The 18,197-nt window shown below is 57.8% G+C and overlaps 1 protein-coding gene across 2 annotated transcripts in view; it reads left to right on the top strand.

Annotated features, from left to right (window-relative positions):
• The window catches only part of PKNOX1 (PBX/knotted 1 homeobox 1), a 31,596-nt gene extending 25,736 nt beyond the window's left edge, over positions 1-5,860 (top strand). For both annotated transcript variants that reach the window (XM_049627789.1, XM_049627788.1), the window contains exons 9-11: positions 282-358; positions 2,790-2,962; positions 5,176-5,860. In XM_049627789.1, the coding sequence (XP_049483746.1) occupies positions 282-358; positions 2,790-2,962; positions 5,176-5,387 (462 nt within the window). In that variant the 3' untranslated portion in view covers positions 5,388-5,860. The remainder of the gene's footprint in view (positions 1-281; positions 359-2,789; positions 2,963-5,175) is intronic.
• The last annotated feature ends 12,337 nt before the right edge of the window (positions 5,861-18,197 follow it).

Below are 18,197 nucleotides of genomic sequence, written 5' to 3'. Positions count from 1 at the left end.
CGCACGCAGGGGGAGGGGCAGAGAGGGAGGGACAGGGAGAGAATTGCAAGCGGGCTCCACACCGTCAGCCTGACTCGGGGCTCAGGCTCACAAACCGTGAGATCACGACCTGAGCCAAAATCGGGGGGAGTTGGACGCTGAACCCACTGACCCGCCCGCCCAGGCGCCCCACTACTTAGCGGTCTTACTAAGGACTGTTCACGCGTCTCTCGTCTACCCAGAGAAGCCGGACTTCCTGTGTAAACACCGAGGTTCACGGTAACTTTTCTTCTTGTTCGTAGCACCCCTACCCGACAGAAGATGAGAAAAAACAAATCGCTGCTCAGACAAATTTGACACTACTCCAAGTTAACAACTGGTAAGATGCGCTCGCTCCCCGGGGTCGTGCCAGTCGGCGCGATAGAACCCTTGAAAGTACGGACGCTAATAAATAGCGGAATTTGGCTGAAGGTTCCTGAGTTCTCGTGACCAGCAGCGCTGTCGTCAGGACTGGGATCGGTGGCGGGAGGCTTGGGAAGAGATCAGCGCACGCTCTCAGCTTTCGGGGATCAGTGGCCCTCGCGGTGGACTCTCTGCCCACACGCTGCTTGTGCAGTTAGACTCGCGTGTCCCCGCCGTGTTTCTCGCCCCGAGCCCCCACGCTCAGTGCCGATGGCCTGTTTTTGTGGGTAACCTCCTCCGGGTGGTGACGGCCGCCACGAGGCATCCTGACCTCGGGGGCACCCCCCGTGGCTCTCCCACCTTTGGGAGCCTTGTGCCACTTTGTTCAGCTCTGAGTGGGGGTCCAGGTGGTGGTCCCACCCGCAGCGGGGTCCTGTGGGGACCTCGGGGCCCTACGAGGGACACCCCTGGGACAGGTCGACTTCGTTGATGACACGTCCTCCTGTTCTAACCCCGGTGTCGCGTACTGTCGTGGACGCCTGAGCCCTGACCGCGTGTCCCGGAAATCAGGGCCGCTCCCGTCAGCAATGGCGCTGGGCTCCAGGGGCGCGCTTCCGTTCTGTGCGCCTGTCACTTGTGTCCTTTGTGTTCACGCGCGCACGTGTGGACGCGAGTCCAGCTTACAGAACGGGCCCGTGTAGAAGAGAAGAGAGCACACGTGCTATCAGTCGGAAATACCGTTAGAGCTTACACCTGAAGGTCAGGTGGGCTCCGGGGTACGTGACGGGGTCTCCCGGCATACGCAGTCGTCTGTGCGGGACGTGTGCTCAGGTACCGCACCAAACATCTCCGGTATCCTGCGTGGGCCATTGTTGCGGTTTTGGGAGCCGGTGATAGACCATAGTCCTCGAACTGTCTCCTGTGGAATCTTGAAATGCCGTTGGCAGAAACGGAGGTTTCACACGTGTTGTCGCTGTGACGTTCGTGACGGCCTAGGACACGCTCCGTTTCCTCCTGTCCCCTCGTGTGACACGTCCTGTCTCGGTTCGGTCCTACCAGTGCTCGATCCGTTGGGGGTGAATGTTAGAGACACTTGTTTGCACATTGTGATGCTTTTGCCGCTGCCCGGCCTTCCCGCTTTTCTTCAGGGTTGACTTCCTTGAGCTTTGTTAGCAGAATTGTCTTGTCTAGAAGGTTTGACCTCAACTTTTTTTTTTTTTTTTAAATTTTGGTTAATGTTTGTTTTTGAGAGAGAAACAGAGCACGAGCAGGGGAGGGGCAGAGAGAGAGAGACAGACAGACAGAATCTGAAGCAGGCTCCAGGCTCCGAGCCGTCAGCACAGAGCCCGACGCGGGGCTCGAACCCACGAACCGTGAGATTATGGCCTGAGCCGACATCGGACGCTTAACCAACAGAGCCACCCAGGAGCTCCTGCTTGTTTCTGTTTTTAGAGCGTATCTTCCTGCAATTGTAGATGGTTTTGAACGCGAGGGTTATATTTTTTAAACTCTATTTGAATAATCTCTACCCCCAACGTGGGGTTCGAATTCACGACCTGAGATCACGAGCGGGCCAGCCAGGCACCCAGGACCGTTAGGATTTTAACGCTAAGTGACCTTGTCACTGGTCCGGGCCCAGCTCTGCTCTGTGTCGGGGGCACCGAGAGCAGCGTGTGGTGGCACAGCACCGGGACAGAAGTAGAGCCCGCGTGTCCGCTGGTGCTTGGCTTTCTCTTGCTGTCAGGGTCCCGCTGCGGGGGTTAGCGGGCTGGGCTGCGGCGAGAGGTGAGCCCCTGTCGCTGTCCTCCTGGAGGAGGCCCGGCCAGTGCAGCTGTGGCCCGGTCGGAGCGTGCGGTCTGAGCTCGCCAGCGGCCGTGGGCGTCCCGCAGGCTGCGGTCACGGCAGGTGGGGGGGGCGCGGGGAGACAGAGCCCCCTCCCGGGTGCCGGCAGGGGTGCAGGCTTTCCGTCCACACGCTTACGAGCCGCCTGCCCTGCCGACCTCAGGCTCCCGCAGCAGTGGTTGTGCGCGTGCGGGGTCAGGGGTCGGGTCCCCGTGGGGGTGGTGAGTCGCTTCTGAGCTGCCTCGTGGTGGGGGCGGTTAGTGACCTAGGAACTTAGTTCCTCTGGGACTGGCCCGTCGTGAGCGGCGTGCAGGGTCGCAGGTCTGGTCCCGGAGCCGTGCTTGGAGGTGACCACGAGGTCAGGGCGGGACAGGACCCCCGGGTGTGCAGTGTGGCCGCTCCCCGGGCCCCTCCCCGGGGACACCGGCGCCCCACCTGCCATCCACGTGCGCTGGGCCGGGGGAGAGGTGCGCGGGCCACCTGAGGTCCAGGCTGGCTCTGACGCCTCCCCTGTAGGGGCGTTTGCTGTCCCAGTGACCGCTTCTGGTGTCGCCCTCCACACCCAGGTTCATCAACGCCAGAAGACGGATTCTTCAGCCCATGTTGGATTCCAGTTGCTCAGAAACCCCAAAAACTAAGAAGAAGACAGCTCAGAACAGACCGGTCCAGAGGTTTTGGCCCGACTCCATCGCCTCGGGAGCTGCACAGCCGCCGCCCAGCGAGCTGGCCATGTCGGAAGGTGGGCCTCGCGGGGGCTGGGGGGGCGGTGGGGACAGGGATGGGGAGGGGGGCCGTGGGGGGGGGGCCCAGAGGCTGGGGGAGGGCCTGGCTGCTTGGGGGCAGCAGGGGTGTGGGCAGGGACGGCCTTGACTGCGGTGGCAGCCGTGAGCCTTGGGTCGCGGCGGCTGCCGTGTTTCGCGCGTGACGCGTGAGGGAGGCATCGCGTACGGAGCGCGGTGCGTCTGGGAGGCCCGGTGTCCTGTGCGTTCTGTCCTTTTGCCCCTTTTCGTGTTTCTTGTCCCTGGGAGCTCGGAGCTCAGGATGGAGCTCTGCCAGCCCCACCACCTGGCATCTCACCCCTTTTCCCCGTGAGCCCCCGTGGCTGGTCCCCTCTGACGGTGTCCCTCTCCCTCATCACAGGCCCCCGTCCCCGCATGCTCCATAAGCACCTTTCCGTGGGCACGCCTTGCCCAGGTGTGGACTGTCTGGGTGCGTGTGGTTCTCGGTGTGTAGGTGGTGTTCCCAGCCTGTCCCCACTGTCTCGTTCTTCCTGTTTTTCTCAGCAGTTTGCTGTTCCCGAGGAAAGTTCGAGGCCGTTACGTCTTCAAACACTTTCTGACACCGCCCCCCCCGCCCCGCCCCCTCCGGGCCCCCAGGTCCCCGTCTGTCCTGCTGTTCTTTCTAGGGTTTGGGATTCCGTCTCTCGTTTCCGTTTTGATAGTTTCCACGTCTGTGTTGGGGCTTCGCTAACCTTTTCTCCCGTGGTTAAGCTGCCACCGGTCCCACCACGGGCGTGTCTCAGGGTAGACATCCTAGTGCGCGTTTCCGGAAGTTCGGGACAGTCTTTGGCGGCTCTCGTGGCTCTCCTTCGTAGCATACAGTCACAACAACCGCTTTGATGGCCTCCTCTGCTGGTTCTAACATCTGTCAGCCCCAGGCTGGTTTCCGGTGACCCGGTTTTCTGCTCACTGTGGGTGGTTTTCCTGCCTGGTGATCCTGGACTGGATGGCAGGCCTCGTGAATGCCACCTTGCTGGGGGCGGGTGCTTTTGCATGGGGGCAAGGCTCCCGAGCTCTGTTCCAGCCCTGAAGGGACCCTCTCGTGCCCTGCTCGGTGATCGGCCCTCGTTTGGTGACCAGCGGTGCTCAGCCCTGGGCAGACCCCCCGCAACCAAGGCCGGACCTCGGGTGGCACCCCACCCCCACGCCCCTCCACCCGCCCGGCCTGGGCATCGTCTTCCGATCTTTCCAGCTGGTTCTTCCCCGGGGCTTGATTGTCTCCTGCCGCCCGTGCGGACCTGCCTCCACCGAACGGACGAGCCGGGCTGTCCACAGATGTGCCGGCCTCGCGGTTGGGACGGGCCCCTCGCAGCGGGCTGTGCATCGCGCTTCGTTCTGTTCCTTGAGGGCCGGTGTGTGCATTTGAAGCTTCATCGTTTGGGTTTTGATATGCGGTGGCCTTAGGTTTAAGTAATTTATATTTTCAGTTCTTGTTTTGTCTTTTAATCCAAATTACTTAGGATTAGTATTAGGTTTCGCTCCCTCCTTCCGGCCTTGGAAAAGGCAGTGCCTGTGTATTGGGGGAGAAGTTCAAGCAAGACTTGCCAGTGACCAGTAAGTTTCTGCCCCGTCTTGGCTTCTGATCTTCTCCAGAAAGCGTCCTTATCACCAGTCTCCCGTATATGCTCCCAGCGCATCTGTGACATGACGTGACGTACTGTGCGGTGGGCAAGGACGGATGAGTGAATCTCTTTAAAAGCGTTTCCCACATTCTACCGCCCGACACTGTCTCCCGCTGCCGTCGTCACTTGTCGCTGCTCCTGGAGACCTTCAGGGACGAGCGTGTGAGCCCCCTGGGCTGCTGGGGACCAGCGTGTCCCAGGGTCCTCCTTGTTCCCCTTGTCACACGGTCTCCCCGACTGCGACCCTGGCCCCTTGCCTTTGTCTCTTTGCTCCTCGTCTTGTCCCTTGTCCTGCGTCCTGGTCTCCTGTTCCCTTGCGGCTCCTGCTTCTGCCCTGCACACCCGCGTCCGTATAGCCCCTTACGGACCGCCTGCAGACCAGGAACTTGCGCTGCGTATTAGCGGAGGAGGGTCTGACGTCTCCTAACCCCTGGCGATCGTCCCAGAGACTCGCGTGGGGGCCCCGACACGAGGTCAGAGGAGCGAACGGCACCCGGCTGGGTCACGAAGTGTCTCCCTGGGCGGGCGCTAATCTGAACGTTCTGCCGCAGGAGCCGTCGTGACGATCACCACGCCCGTGAGCATGAACGTGGACAGCCTGCAGTCTCTGTCCTCGGACGGCGCCACCCTGGCGGTACAGCAGGTCATGATGGCGGAGCAGAGCGAGGACGAGTCTGTGGACAGCACGGGGGACAGCGGGGCCGCGCTCGCCCCCACCCACATCAGCGGGCTGGTCCTGGAGAACAGTGACTCCCTGCAGTAGGGCCGGCACAGCCCAGAACCGCGGGGCGGGCCTGACTTTTTACAGTTTGCACAGCAAACATTTTACACACTTTTATTTCTGACATGTTTTATACGTAGATGGAGAAGAATGCACTTTTGTATTTCATAGTGAGCTTCGAGAGCGCCCTCGCGGGCGCGGCGACTTTCCGGTGTGCGTGTGTGTGCGTGTGTGCGTGCGCGCGTTTTTAAGGAGATTCTTTAAAGGTTTAACGCTAAAAATGTGATGAATGACAGACACCCCCGTGAGCCCCTAATTAGTTAAGGAATAGTGCTGCCATTTTCTAGAAAATTATGCAGTTTTAATTTCGTTCTGTGGTTGAAGCAGGTCCCGGTGGGCTGATTGATTTGTGTCGCCCACGGATTGGAGAGAAGCTTCTGCACCTTAAAACTGCCAGTGCGAGGTAGACGCCCACGGCAACAAAGTGCGTGTGGCCCGTGGTGAGCGTGCTCTGGTGGACATACGCCGAGGTCCCCACGGACTTGGTGAGCCTGTTTCATTTGCTATATATGAAAAGAAACTCCTATTTTTACCTTGCTGGAATTATTGGATAAAAAGCTATTTTTATAAATTCGCTATGAATTGGATTATGACTATATTGAGGATAAAATTTCTAGAGAAGAAACACACGTGCTTACTATTTCAATTTGGAATGTTCTGAACTGACCAAATTTAGTGAACCTGCCCAAAGGTAGCTAGCATTCCACGGTTCTCCACCGTCCCGGGGGAGTGATTGACATGTAGCACGGTAGAAGAAACAAGTGTCTAATGAAATTTTGACGCCTCCAGACTTCAGTGTATGTGTAAAAGCTCAGATTGCCTTTCACACTTGATCTGAACCTGTATCTAAAGGTGTTTGCTAAATAGGACCTAGGTGAGTTAAGTGAGGTGGTAACCAGTAGTCCGAAGCTGTGACCACACACGTCAGTCTAATTTAAACTCGACTACAGTTAAATGGTTACTGCGCCAGTTAGCTGTGTATTGTTTTAGAAGTTTTTAGTCAGCCCTATGTTATGCATAGAATGTTTATTATAAACTAATATAAGATGTTCTCTGTGCCACTGGCTCAGAGTGAGACCCAGTAACCAGCACCCGCGCTGTTACGCAATTAACACGTCCCCAAAGCGACACAGCTCCCCGGGCGGGCTCTCCGGCCTCAGCTCACACGCGTCTGCCGTCGGTCCCGGGGTCAGTATTTTCTCCCTGTACGTCGTCACTTTGGGATTCCCGGGCCCCCACCCCCACCCCCACCCCCACCCCCACCCCCACCCCCAACCCCGACTTGATCACATGAGGTTTGGAGTAATTTTAGGACTTCCGTTTCCCGGCGACAAGGCAGACCAAAAGAGTAGACCGGGTTTTGTTGCCTTTGTTTTCATTTATTTGCAAGTGGGGCTTTTGCTCAGAAGACAAGCCACCTTGTCTCATCAAGCCTTTGTGTCGTCTTAAAGGGGACGCCCAGCGTTCGTGTTTCTAAAAGGTGGTTTGGTGTTTGGGAAGGTCGCCAGTTCTGGAGATTCAACAGCCGTCATTAGTTACGGACCAAGGTTACATTGCAGGATATCTGGAGCTGGGGCAGATTTTTTCTGGAACTGATCCCCCCCCCCCCCCCCAAAAATTGGTTAATTACAGTTAATCACAGAAGACTTATTTCCTAGGTAACTTAGGAGGCGGTAAGAAATACATAGAATTTTCTTTGAAAATTACTTCAGGAGCTTTAAAAGAAAAAGCGGAGTAAACTCTTTTGGAGCGAGAACAACACTTTTAAGCAACAGTTGCGTTCCTTATTTATAAACAATTTGTAACATTTTCAGTAAGCCTACACAAGTTTCGTAGATCATTTTAACTTGACCTAAATCGAACTTGGTTGGACTTCTTGAAACCAGGAGCTGTGGACACCAGCCAGCCACCTTCCTCCCACCCCAGTCCCTCTAGTTGCCCGCTCTTTGGGTGCATGTGGACTCACAGGCAGGTCACTGCTCCCCCCCGCCCCCACCGCCCCAGGGGTCACGTTCACTGAGCTGCGGGAGCCTGTTAGTCGAGGGCTGCACAGACTGCCCGTCCGGAGACAGACGGGGGCCGTGCGGGGTCCCGCTGCCCTCGCTGGCCTGAGATCGGCCTTCCGTGCCCGGTGACGCACCGCGCTCCCTGCGGCTGAAGCCGGTTTCCTCAGGCTCGAAGTTCTTACCGGGTTCGGAGGACTAGGATAAGCCGTCCAGAGACAGGGCGCTCGTGGACAGGCCCGAGCTTCCCCCCCACTCTCCCCTCAAATAACCGAGGTGCTCGGAGACGACCTTGGCGTGGCAAGCCGTTTCGGTTCATAAAACCGCTGCCCGGCGTGTCTGTCGTCGGTTTGCATTTTATAAACCCCCATCTTCCAGCCCTCGGACCTTCAAGAGAACCTTTGAAAATGGGACTCCCTCGAGCGTTCATTTTCACGGAGCAGATTCGATCCTGACTTTTCGCCAGAAGGACGCTCCGGATGTGTCCCCAGACCCAGAGTAAGAATGTCGTTACCCGTCCCGCGGCTTCGCCGTCCCCAGACGAGCCGCCGCCGCCGCCGGACCCGGCTTGCCGTTTTCTGGCTGCAGGTAGTGACGTCCGTTTCAGTCTCTGTCCGGGACGCACGGTGGGGCGGCAGGTGGTACCAGAGCGCACCTGCGGGTCGCGGCGGCCTTTTCTGTGCGGCCCTTACCTGTGTGAGCCGGCTCGGGGCCCTTGCCTTTTAGACAAACTCGACCCTACCTGGACGGTGGGCAAGGCCCACCTCCGGCGGTTAGGGACGGAAATAACCCAGCAATCTGCCTTTGTTTTAGTTGTGTTCGGTCTACGAACTGACAATCTTTAAAATGTGAATACTGTAACAATATGTTTTCTTGGATTGTTGTCTCGAAAGGGGATTTTTGTGAAGCAATTGATTTATCAAAGCAAAAAAATTAAAAATAGAAACATGCTTCGTGGATGTGTTATTTTGTAAAGCTGGTGTCACCGTGAGCTGTTTTTCCATTTTAAGGAAAACATTCAAATTGTTGACAGGTTTTGCTGGTGACGCGGGGCTCGTAGTGACCCCTGCACGTTGTTGGAAAAGGAGGATTGCACTGGAGCACTCAGGGCCATTTGCATTTTCTGGAATCTTCTTCAACTGCTCACTTCCATTAGTTGTTGGCGTTCCGGGAAAGAATTGGAAAGCTTTTGTTTGTTTTTTGCTGTGGTCTATCATAAATGTAATTATTTTGACGGTAATGGGAAAACGCTTCGTTGGTGACGTAGCGCGTGTTGTGGAATGACCCACGGCCGCTCCTGGACACGTCGAAGCGCCACATTAAAGCCTTTTCAGCGAGGTTTCTTCTTCGTAGGCCAGTGTGTTTGAACTCCCCCCACACTGTTTATGCTTAGAGGCTAAGGTCAGCGGACTCAAGTATTTTTAAAAAGTGCATCTCATCGCAAGCCTTGCGGGTGACTCGACGAGCCGGCTCTGAAGTCTGTCGTTTTAGGAAACGTTCTGAGCAATTTGATGGCAAGTCGAGCCCCTGTGTGCTCTCTCCGGCTCCACTAGGTCAGAGGTGAGAGGCGGACATGAATTGTTAACCAGGTGACACCTTGGCCCGGTCCTTGACGCCTTGAGGGTTCAAGGGCTTCGTTGGTAAAAGGAAGAGATTGGTTTATAAGGTTTATTCTAGCTCAAAAATTAACATTTATTTTCCTCCGAGGTTTTATTTAAATCCAAGTTAGTTAACATACTCTGCAGTCTTGGCTTCAGGAAGAGAACCCAGTGGTTCTTCACTTCCATACGAAACCCGGTGCTCGTGCCAACAGGTGCCTCCTTAACGCCCGTCACCCATCTAGCCCCTCCGCCCACCCACCTCCCCTCCTGTCGAAAATGTTGTAACTAATAAAATCCTATCCGTCTGTCTGGGGAGATGAGTAAGTGAGTGATGACGTGGCGAATCCTGAAAATAAGAGACCTGTTTGGATCAATGTTTGCATTCGGTTATTCTCTGCAGAGGTCATTACGTTCTGCGCATGGTGTTTGGCCCGAGTGCTGTGCTCTAGACGTTCTGAGAAGCAGTTCTCAGCAGCAATTACTTTTGCCCTTTTACAACAGGCCCTGCCGTCCTCACTAAGGCCTAAGATCCCTGAACCGTTTTTACGCTCGAGTTTGCAAAGCTGCAGAGCAGAGCCGTCGAGGCACGTGGGACCGGGAGACAGAGGACCCCAGGCAGGCGGCGGGCCCGGGGCTGCCTTCTGGGGCGCCCACCGGCCTGGTCCCGCCCCCTGTCCCCAGGCCCAGGCCCAGCCGCCCAAGGAGGTGGCCCGCCTGCTCTCAGCTAAGGCCTGCCCGGGGTGGCGCACTGGACCGACCGGTCTTTTCCACGCAGACGGCATTTAGGAGGCAGGATCTCGCACAGGTGGTTCCGTGTCCCGCATCGTCATTTAAATGAACCCAGGACGTCAGCCTGCAAAAGCCGGTGGTGACTTTAATATGAACGAGGAATTCTTAAGTTGCAGTGTGGTTGAAAAGGCACGTGTTAAAGATGTCGATGGCTTTAGTTGCTTAGACGTTTTTAGAGAATGGCGTGTAGAAAGAAATCAGGTACGTTTTAAAATATTTTGCTTTACGTCACCTCAGTTTCCTCTGATACTAACACGGCGGTCATGTCAGAAAGAAGCGGTGAGGCCTGTAACCGTTTACGCTCGCTGCCAGTGTAGACCCGAGCTCTCGAGACCAGAGTTCTGTTAGACACGGCTGGAGCCGGAGGCAGAGCAGCCACGGAAGGAGTGTTTCTAGAAGGAGAAGTTGAGCGTGTGGAGGACGATGGGCTGGGCCCCCAGGAGGTCGCTGATCAGGGCAGGTGGAGAGAGGTGGGGGGAGGGCCGACGCCAGCGGTCCGGGGGCCGCGGGGGGACGGCGCTGGGTCGGTGGGACATGATGAGGGGCGTCTTTCTCACCTCGTGGGAAGCCTTTTAAGACCCCAGACACGTAAATGGCCCAGTGGGTTTGGCCGGATCCAGAGGAAGCGTTTGTGTCAGGGAAGGACGCTGTGCACTGAGCAGGTGGGAATCTGAGAGAAGCGTTTTTCTTTTCTAACATCGACAACCAACGGGGAGTCCCCGTTTACGTTTGAGGGGAGAGTCCTGCAAGTCAAAACGAAGAGGCCTGGCAACCCAGAGCAGGGCAGGGGACGTCGTGGGCAGGTCCCCGAAGGGCCAGTGTGAACACTGCCCAGCCCGCCGGTGGCTCACCATAGTCAGGGATCTAGGGCTTGAAGCTGCTCCGTCTCGGAAATGGGGGCCTGTGGCCTGGGGGTAGGACCCTCCTCACCGAGACCGCCGTCGCGGGGTCCTCCCGGTGTGCGCCGTCCCACAGGCCCAGCCGGGGGGCCGCGACAGGGTCCCCTGAGGGCCTCTGCGGAGACATCCGGGGCGCCCGGGCCGGGGAGAGGTGAGGGGTGGTGGGTGCAGGGCTGTAGGCGGATGAGCCAGGTGCGCGTGGCAAGCAGGTGTTCTCGGGTCTGGCTCGGTTGACGAGGGGGTCGGGCCTCCTGACTCGGACGGAAGGCCGCGTGGCGGTGGAGGGGCAGGGGGACCAGGGCGGGTCGTCCTCGGGGCCCGGGAATGGGCCTCCCCCTCTGTCGGGTCGTCCGTGCAGGGCAGGGGGAGTCCAGTTCCGCGGCAGCCTTTTACCCCCACGTCCCTCCAGCCGGCGAGGCCCTGCCCCTGCCCCCAGCACCAGCCCGGGCGAGGCCAGAGGTGGAGGTCCGGGTCCTCCGGGTTCAGCCTCTGCTGCGGGCACGTCCCGGGGCGCAGGGCCCCCCTTCTCAGCCCTGCCCGCTCGCGCCTCTGCGGCAGGTTGCCTTCCGTCGGGGAACGGTCTTGGGAGGCAGGGGGCCTCGGGCCAGAAGTAGGGCCTTCAGGGGGCGCAGTGGCTCCTCCCCTCGTGGATTAGGGCCTTTGCTCCCTGTGAGGGAAGGGTCGGGCTGGCTGGCGGGTGGGGGTCTCCCCGGGCCCCGCCCTGCCCCCCAGCACCCCTGTGAGCGAACACGGCCTCCCGGGGGGGGGGGAGGGGGGACGGGCCCCTAACGTCCGGGTTTCGTCTTTCCTCTCCCGGTGCTCTGCTGAAGGGGGGCCGCCCCGAAGGGGTTTGTCCCTCTTTGGATCCAGTCACCGGGTAGCCCCACAGCCGCAGCCCCGAGCGCGAGGAGACGTAGGATGCAGTGGGTTACCCGCCGCCCGTGCTGTCAGGCCGACGTTCTCGGGGCCTCTCCGCCTGGAGTGGGAGCAGGGTGGCAACAGGACGGACAGTGAGGTTGGAAGACAGGTCGGGGGGGGGGGGGGGGGGGAGGCAGAGGCAGGCCTGTCAGGACACGCACGTCCCAAGCCGGGGACGCGGGGCCTTGTCCGAACCCCGTGTGTGTGGTCCGTCGCCAGCTCTCGGGAGGCCCCGCAGTTAACGCCGGGATCCGGAAGGGGAAAACGCGGCTTGCAAACCATCGTTACTTGGGATTGGAGAGGTTGTTTCACGGTTCGCTGCCCGTCGAGTGGACGTCCTGTAACCGTTTGGATCCTGAATCTTTGCCCGGGAGTGTTCGTTTTCTGCAGTGTCGGGGCCTGGTGGCTGCTTACAGTTTTCCCCAGTGGCCTCGGCGGTATTTCCAGCCCCACGTGCTCTCCCGGGCCGTTGGCCGTTGAGTGAGACCCTTCTGAGCCTGGGCCAGGTTTTGTTCCCGCCGTGACGTCAGAACTGGGTCATCCAGAGTTGTCTGACCGCGGCCTCCGCGGTTTCCAGCAGCCCTCCCGTCCCTGTGCCCCCCGGCCCTCCCGTCTTGTCAGTGGCCTTGGATGGTCTCTCAGGGTCGTCACACGTGGTTCATCTGCCTTTGCCTTTGCTTAAAGGTGTAAGCTTTTAGTGGAGTAAATACCTGTTTAGAAATGCAACTTTTGGGTCGCCTCGGTGGCTCAGTTAGGTGTCCGACTTCGGCTCCGGTCAGGATCTCACTGATGGTGGGTTCGAGCCCCGCGTCGGGCTCTGTGCTGACAGCTTGGAGCCTGGAGCCGGTTTCGGATGCTGTGTCTCCCTCTCTCTCTGCCCCTCCCCCACTCATGCTGTCTCTTTCTCAAAAATGAATAAATGTTAAAAAAAATTTTTTTAATGCAACTTTTGATTTTATTCACTAAATTAGAAATACCTGGCACGTATTTGTTACTGTACGTTAAATTCTCAATTTTAAATTTAAAATATCTAGACGGCTCAAACGATCCTGAGGCCATCAGCTTGCAAACACACTGCCCGCCGAGCTCGCCCACCAGGCAGCACGCAGGGTCCCTGCTCACCGGTGAGCGTGTGCCCTGGTGGAGCGCCCACGAGCACCCTGCCCGGGTAGCCGGGGGACACGCCGCGCAGCCAGAGCGGGCCTCCCGCCGTAAGGCCAGCTTTCGGGGACCCCAGCGGGCGCCAGGGTGGGTGGTGCCCTGATGGGGCATCGTCTGCTGGCGTCTGCCTCACCCTGCCCGGTCAGCGGGCCAGGCCTCCCTCCTCTCCCCGCTCTCCCGGTGGTTCCGGTAAAGGGTTAAGAGGGATCGACAGGCCACCCTGGCCGCGCCCGCTGGCTTCTAAAGCTCCTCTGTTCTCCTGACCCCGTGGCCTCTGCTGTAAGAGCCAGCAGCCCGGACACCGTCTCCGGGACCTTGGAAGCCGGGGACTCACCCAGTGCAGAGCATCAGCGCACACGTGTCTGTGGGTGGGACTTGTCACGCGTGACCTCCAGACCAGCGAGCTGACCCGAATAACCAAAGCCAGCCTGTGGTGAGGGCGCTGCTCTGGGGAGGCGGTCTGTCCGTGACCAGGCAAAAGTGCTCCTGCGTCAGACAGGCACCAAGCCCAAAATGAGGGGCAGCTCCTTGGCTCGGCTCTGGAACGTTCTCCCCTGCTCATCCTGGTCCCTTGGGCCTGTCGTGACTTTGTCGGCACATTTCTGCCCCGGGGCCTTTGCACTGGCTGTGCCTGAAGCCTAAATAGGATTCTTCCCTGCCATCCGCTGCTAGGCAGCCTCGTACAACTTTCTAGTCTCAAATGTCCCCTTTCGGTGGGCATCAGCTCAGCCTGCTTCTCCGCTCTCTGCAACCCTTTTCCTGCTTTTTCTTTTCTGTCATTGTAGTAAAATACACATAACATAAATACACCATCTTAGCTAAATTTTTAAGCGTACCGTTCTGTGGCATTAGGTATGTTCACATTGTTGTGCAACCCATCCCCACCGTCCATCTCCAGAACTTTCCGTTTTCCCCAAACTGAAACTCGGTCCCCATTAAATACGCCCGCTCGCCATCCGTCTCCCTTGGCCCCTGATGGCCCCCGTTCTACTTTTCGTGTTTATGGGTCTGACCCTTCTAGGTGCCTCTGTGAGTGTGACTTCCGTGACTGGTTTACTTCATGGAGCACAATGTCCTCAAGGTTCGTCCCCATATCGTGTGTCAGAAGGTCCTTCCCTCTTAAGGCTGGGTGATATTCCGCCACGTGGATAAACCGCACTCGTTTCACCCGCCAATTTCTCGGCAGCAGGAGTCGGTCCTTGATCCCACCCACCAGGGGGTCCGGTGTGGAGGCCTTTGTGATTCCTGGGCCTGGAGCCGTGTCTGGCGTGAAGGGGTGCCTGGTAACGTCTGCTGGGCGCAGAACGAGCTGTTAGTGTCTCTGTGCTGTCAGGCTGCCCCCTCCCCCCCGCCCCAAGGCTGCTCCGACGTCCCCCTGCCGGGAGTGGCAGAGGCCCATGCCCGGGACAGGGGGAGATACCTGCCCACTTAGGGGTCAGCGGTGGCCAGCACCCCCCACCGTGGGCCTTTTCTCCCCCTGATGGTCACTAATCCAGTAGATCAGGAAGAAGCTTGCTTTTGGCCTGTGTTCCTGAGAACATGAGAAGGCAAGCTGTCAGGCCAGCCTCCCGAGGAGTGAAGTGTCACTGATGGTATCTTAAGCCAAGGCGACAAAACCCAGGAAGAGGCTACTTCCAGCACCTGCCGGGCCATCGTGGAGGACAGCCGGCCCCTCCTCCCACAGGCTGGGCTCCGGGAATCCAGCGTGCACCCAGCTGTGACAGAAGGGCCGAGAATACGGCCACCCCCAGGCGGCCGTGGGGGAAACGTCCCCTCTCCGGGCTTCTTGCTGGAAGAGACGCAGTCGTGGCTCATTCAGCAAGAAGGAAACTGCCAGGAAGGCCAGACTCCGGGGGTGCCGAAGCCGGAGGACCCGGCTCAGGCTGGCCGCCAGTCCACAGCTGGTCGCACCAGGAATGGGGCGGAAGGCGCTCGGCCGCCCCCACCCGTGGACGTGGCTGCGCTGCCCCCACGCACCGGCCCAGGTCCTGCAGGGGCTCCGGGTGGTGCGTCCGATGCCGAGCTCGCCAGGTGCCCACATGTGGCGGCAAAGCGGCTACAGGAGAGCGATCGGTGCTCCCTGGTCTGCAGCTCGGAAGGCGGCCTCTGTCTCCCACCGGGAGAGACACCAGAGACCAGGCGAACCACGCCTGCTGGGCACGGCCCGGAGTGACCGTGGGAGGAAGGGGCCTGCCGGCCGTGCGGGGCGGATCCCGGGTTTGGACCCGAGGAGCTCCATCGGCTCGCTCGCCGGGACACTAGTGTCCGAGGCACGTCTGTCACTTCGGGGGTTCCAGCAGAAAGCGAGCCCTTGGTGGGGGGGGGGGGGTCAGCATTCACGTTTGATTTTTCTTTCTCCTTAGGACTAGCCGCCCCCACTGCCATTTTAAGCTGGGCCCGCGGCCGACTACAGACCCCATACGCCAGCTTCCCTGCAGCCAGGCGTGGCCGTGCCCGAGTCTGGTCCAGTCGGCACGGCAGCCGCCTGTGCTGACCCCTGCCGGCCGTGCCCGGCGCGAGGGGCTTCCTGCCACAGCCCCGCTGAGCGTGGCCCCTCCCTGCCCAGGCCCAGGGTTGCAGGTAGGAGCCTTCCTCTTAGAGACAAGGTGTGGACGACAAGGGAACTGTGTCCAGCGGCACCCGGGCTGCTCTGTGCCAGAGGCTGTGGGGATGGGGGCGGGGGGGGGGGGAAGCATGCCAGCCAACCGGAGGCTTGTTGTGGAAGGCCCGCTGCTCCACGGGGGACGGCCCCAGAGGAGCAGCGTCTGAAGGTGACAGCGGGGACGGCCAGGGACATGCTGGCGGGAGCTCCTGAGCCCACGCCTGCTGCTTACGCCACGGCCCTGCCCAGCTGGGAAGCTCATGAAGTTACCCCAAAACCACCGCCTGCGGCCACGGGCACTGCCCACCGGGTCTGCTCCTGGGGCTGGGAAGGAGGGAGGGAGCAGGCCCCTTGGGGCCACAGTCTTTTGCCACCAAGTAGGCAGCAGGGGTAGGCGGGCTCCTGACAAGGTGGAGGGGCCCCCAGGGACGTTTATTCCCACCAGCCTTCCGGTGCAGACCCCAAGTCAGGCCCGGGCTGGGGCGGACGGCGGAGGGGAGGCTCTGGGCTCCACGCCGAGCATCGGCATACGGTCCACTCCGTGGTGTAGGGGACCAGGCTATGAAAGGGAACAATACCAGCACTGTTGGGGGGAAAGTAAACCGGCCCGTCTGGGAATCTTGTGATCCTTCAGAACGGGCCACCAGACAGGGCTGTCTTCTCCTCCAGCTCATTGGCCCACAGAGGCCTAATACGGCCACTGTTGAGTTTCAGAAATACGAGCAAGATATTTTCCCTTTGGTCCAGAAACTGGATTTACCAGCTTTGTGTAAAAAGATTATTTTTTTTAACCAGTTATGCACAGATACGAGTCAAACAGTTCTAGGTGATGACTTAGAACGAAAAGAGCGGGTCCCAGAGCCTTCCTGGCCACCCAGAGGTTCGGTGCCTCCAGCGGCCGCTCGTGGGATCTGCCACGTGGGATTTCCAAAGCCTTCATGGTGCTGCTCATTTAACTGGTGACATCGGAAGGTGAAGCTTACGTGCCCTGCCCCCCAGTACAACTATCCTTTCTATGTAGTTTGTAACTTCTGGACAGATTGATGTTCAGGCTTTCATGACCTTAATTAAGCCGCCTTCCCTCCTAGCTTAGTTGCATCCTGCACTGTGATTGAATTTCTTCCACAGCCGACCCGTGGACACAGGTTTAAACTGCGCAGAGCCACTCACGCGTGGATGTTTCTCCACAGTCTAGTACCGTAAATACTGTAAATGTATCTTCTCTTCTTGCTGTTCTAGCGTCTTCTTCCCTCTAGCTTCGTCTGCTGTAAGAATACAGTATTTACGGTATTTGTGTGCCCAGCAGAATATACATAAGAATACAGCGTATTTAACGCATCACCAGCAAGTGATGCAGGAGGAGGGCACCAACTGGGCAGGAGGCTGCCCACAGTTAAGTTTCTGAGGAACAAAAGTGACAGAATTTCTACCGCAGGGGGAGAAGGGCTGGCATCCCTGACCTCTGTGCTGCTCAAGGGTCAGCTGTCCAGCCTTCATTCACACAGTCTTTTTGTGGTGTTTGCTAGGTACTAATGTAACCCCACTTTCTACCTACCAGGCCTGTGACTCGAGTGTGTATAGGCCTGTGACGTCCCCTCCCCCTCTGAGCATCGCCGGGAGCCCTCTGTCCTGCTGCATCCCATGGCTGCCCAGCCCTTTGCCAGGGACCTGCCTTCCCACCGTTCTGGGGGTGCCCTTCAGGATCCTGTCGGGCAGAGCACATCTTCCAGTGCTTTCTGGGGCCAGGAGGCCAGTTTGCTGTTACAGGAGAGCGTGGCCTGCCTGCCTTCCTGTTCCAGATGTTTTCAGGCTCTGCCCCCTCGCCTCCCAGCCTCCACCTGCTAGAGATCAAGTCAGACGCTTTTCTCATTCCCGAGGCTCTGGGTAAGCTGGGTTTCCCCACCCACCTCCGGAAGCTGCTTTTGGATCCTGTCCTTGGTGATCTAGCATTGCACAGTGATGTCCCGTATGGGTCTTTCCCTGTCCCCTGTGGGTGGATCCTCTCAACCTTTTGTTCTGGGACAGCTTTGTGAATTGTTTCACTGGCGATTTCCTTCCCTGTTCCCTGGAACTATTTCTAGTCAAATACTGGAATCCAAGAAGCTCAACGAATTCCAAGCACAAGAACCATGAAGAAAACTATATCAAGATATATCATGATTTCCAAAATACTGAAAAAGAACAAAGCTGGAGGGCTCCACAGTTAGTTCCTGATTTCAAAACTTACTATAAAGCCATAATCATCAAAATAGTGTGGTACTGGCATAAGGAGAGATATAGAGACCAGTAACACGGAGTCCAGAAATGAATACTTATATCTACGGACAACTGATCTTCAACAAGAGCGCAAGACCATTCAATGGGAGACCATGTCTCTTCAACAAACGGGGTATCCACATTTAAAAACAGGACGCCGGATCCCTACCTCACACCATGTATGAAAACTCCAAATGGATCATTGAACATCATTTACCAGGATAACAGCTAAAACCAATAGAAGTCTCAGGAAAAAAGATAGGGGTAAAACTTCATGATCTTGGATTTGGTAATGGGGGTCTTATGTGCCACCAAAGGTACAACAAAAGAAAAAAAAAAGATAAACTTCATCAAAACTTAAAATATGCACTAAAAGTCATTAGCAAGAAAGGGAAAAGATACTCCACAGAATGGGAAAAAAATCACGTATCTGATAAGGATCTAGAAAATATGAAGAACTCCTACAACTGGACAACAGAAGACAACCCAATTTAAAAATGGGCGAAGAACTTGGATCGGCGTTTCTCCAGACAAGACACACAAATGACGAAAAAGCACATAAA

The sequence above is a fragment of the Panthera uncia genome, chromosome C2, assembly GCF_023721935.1.
Source record: "Panthera uncia isolate 11264 chromosome C2, Puncia_PCG_1.0, whole genome shotgun sequence".
Classification (NCBI taxonomy): Eukaryota; Metazoa; Chordata; class Mammalia; order Carnivora; family Felidae; genus Panthera; species Panthera uncia.
Note: the sequence above shows the minus strand (reverse complement) of the source record. Positions and strands in the feature narration are given on the sequence as shown.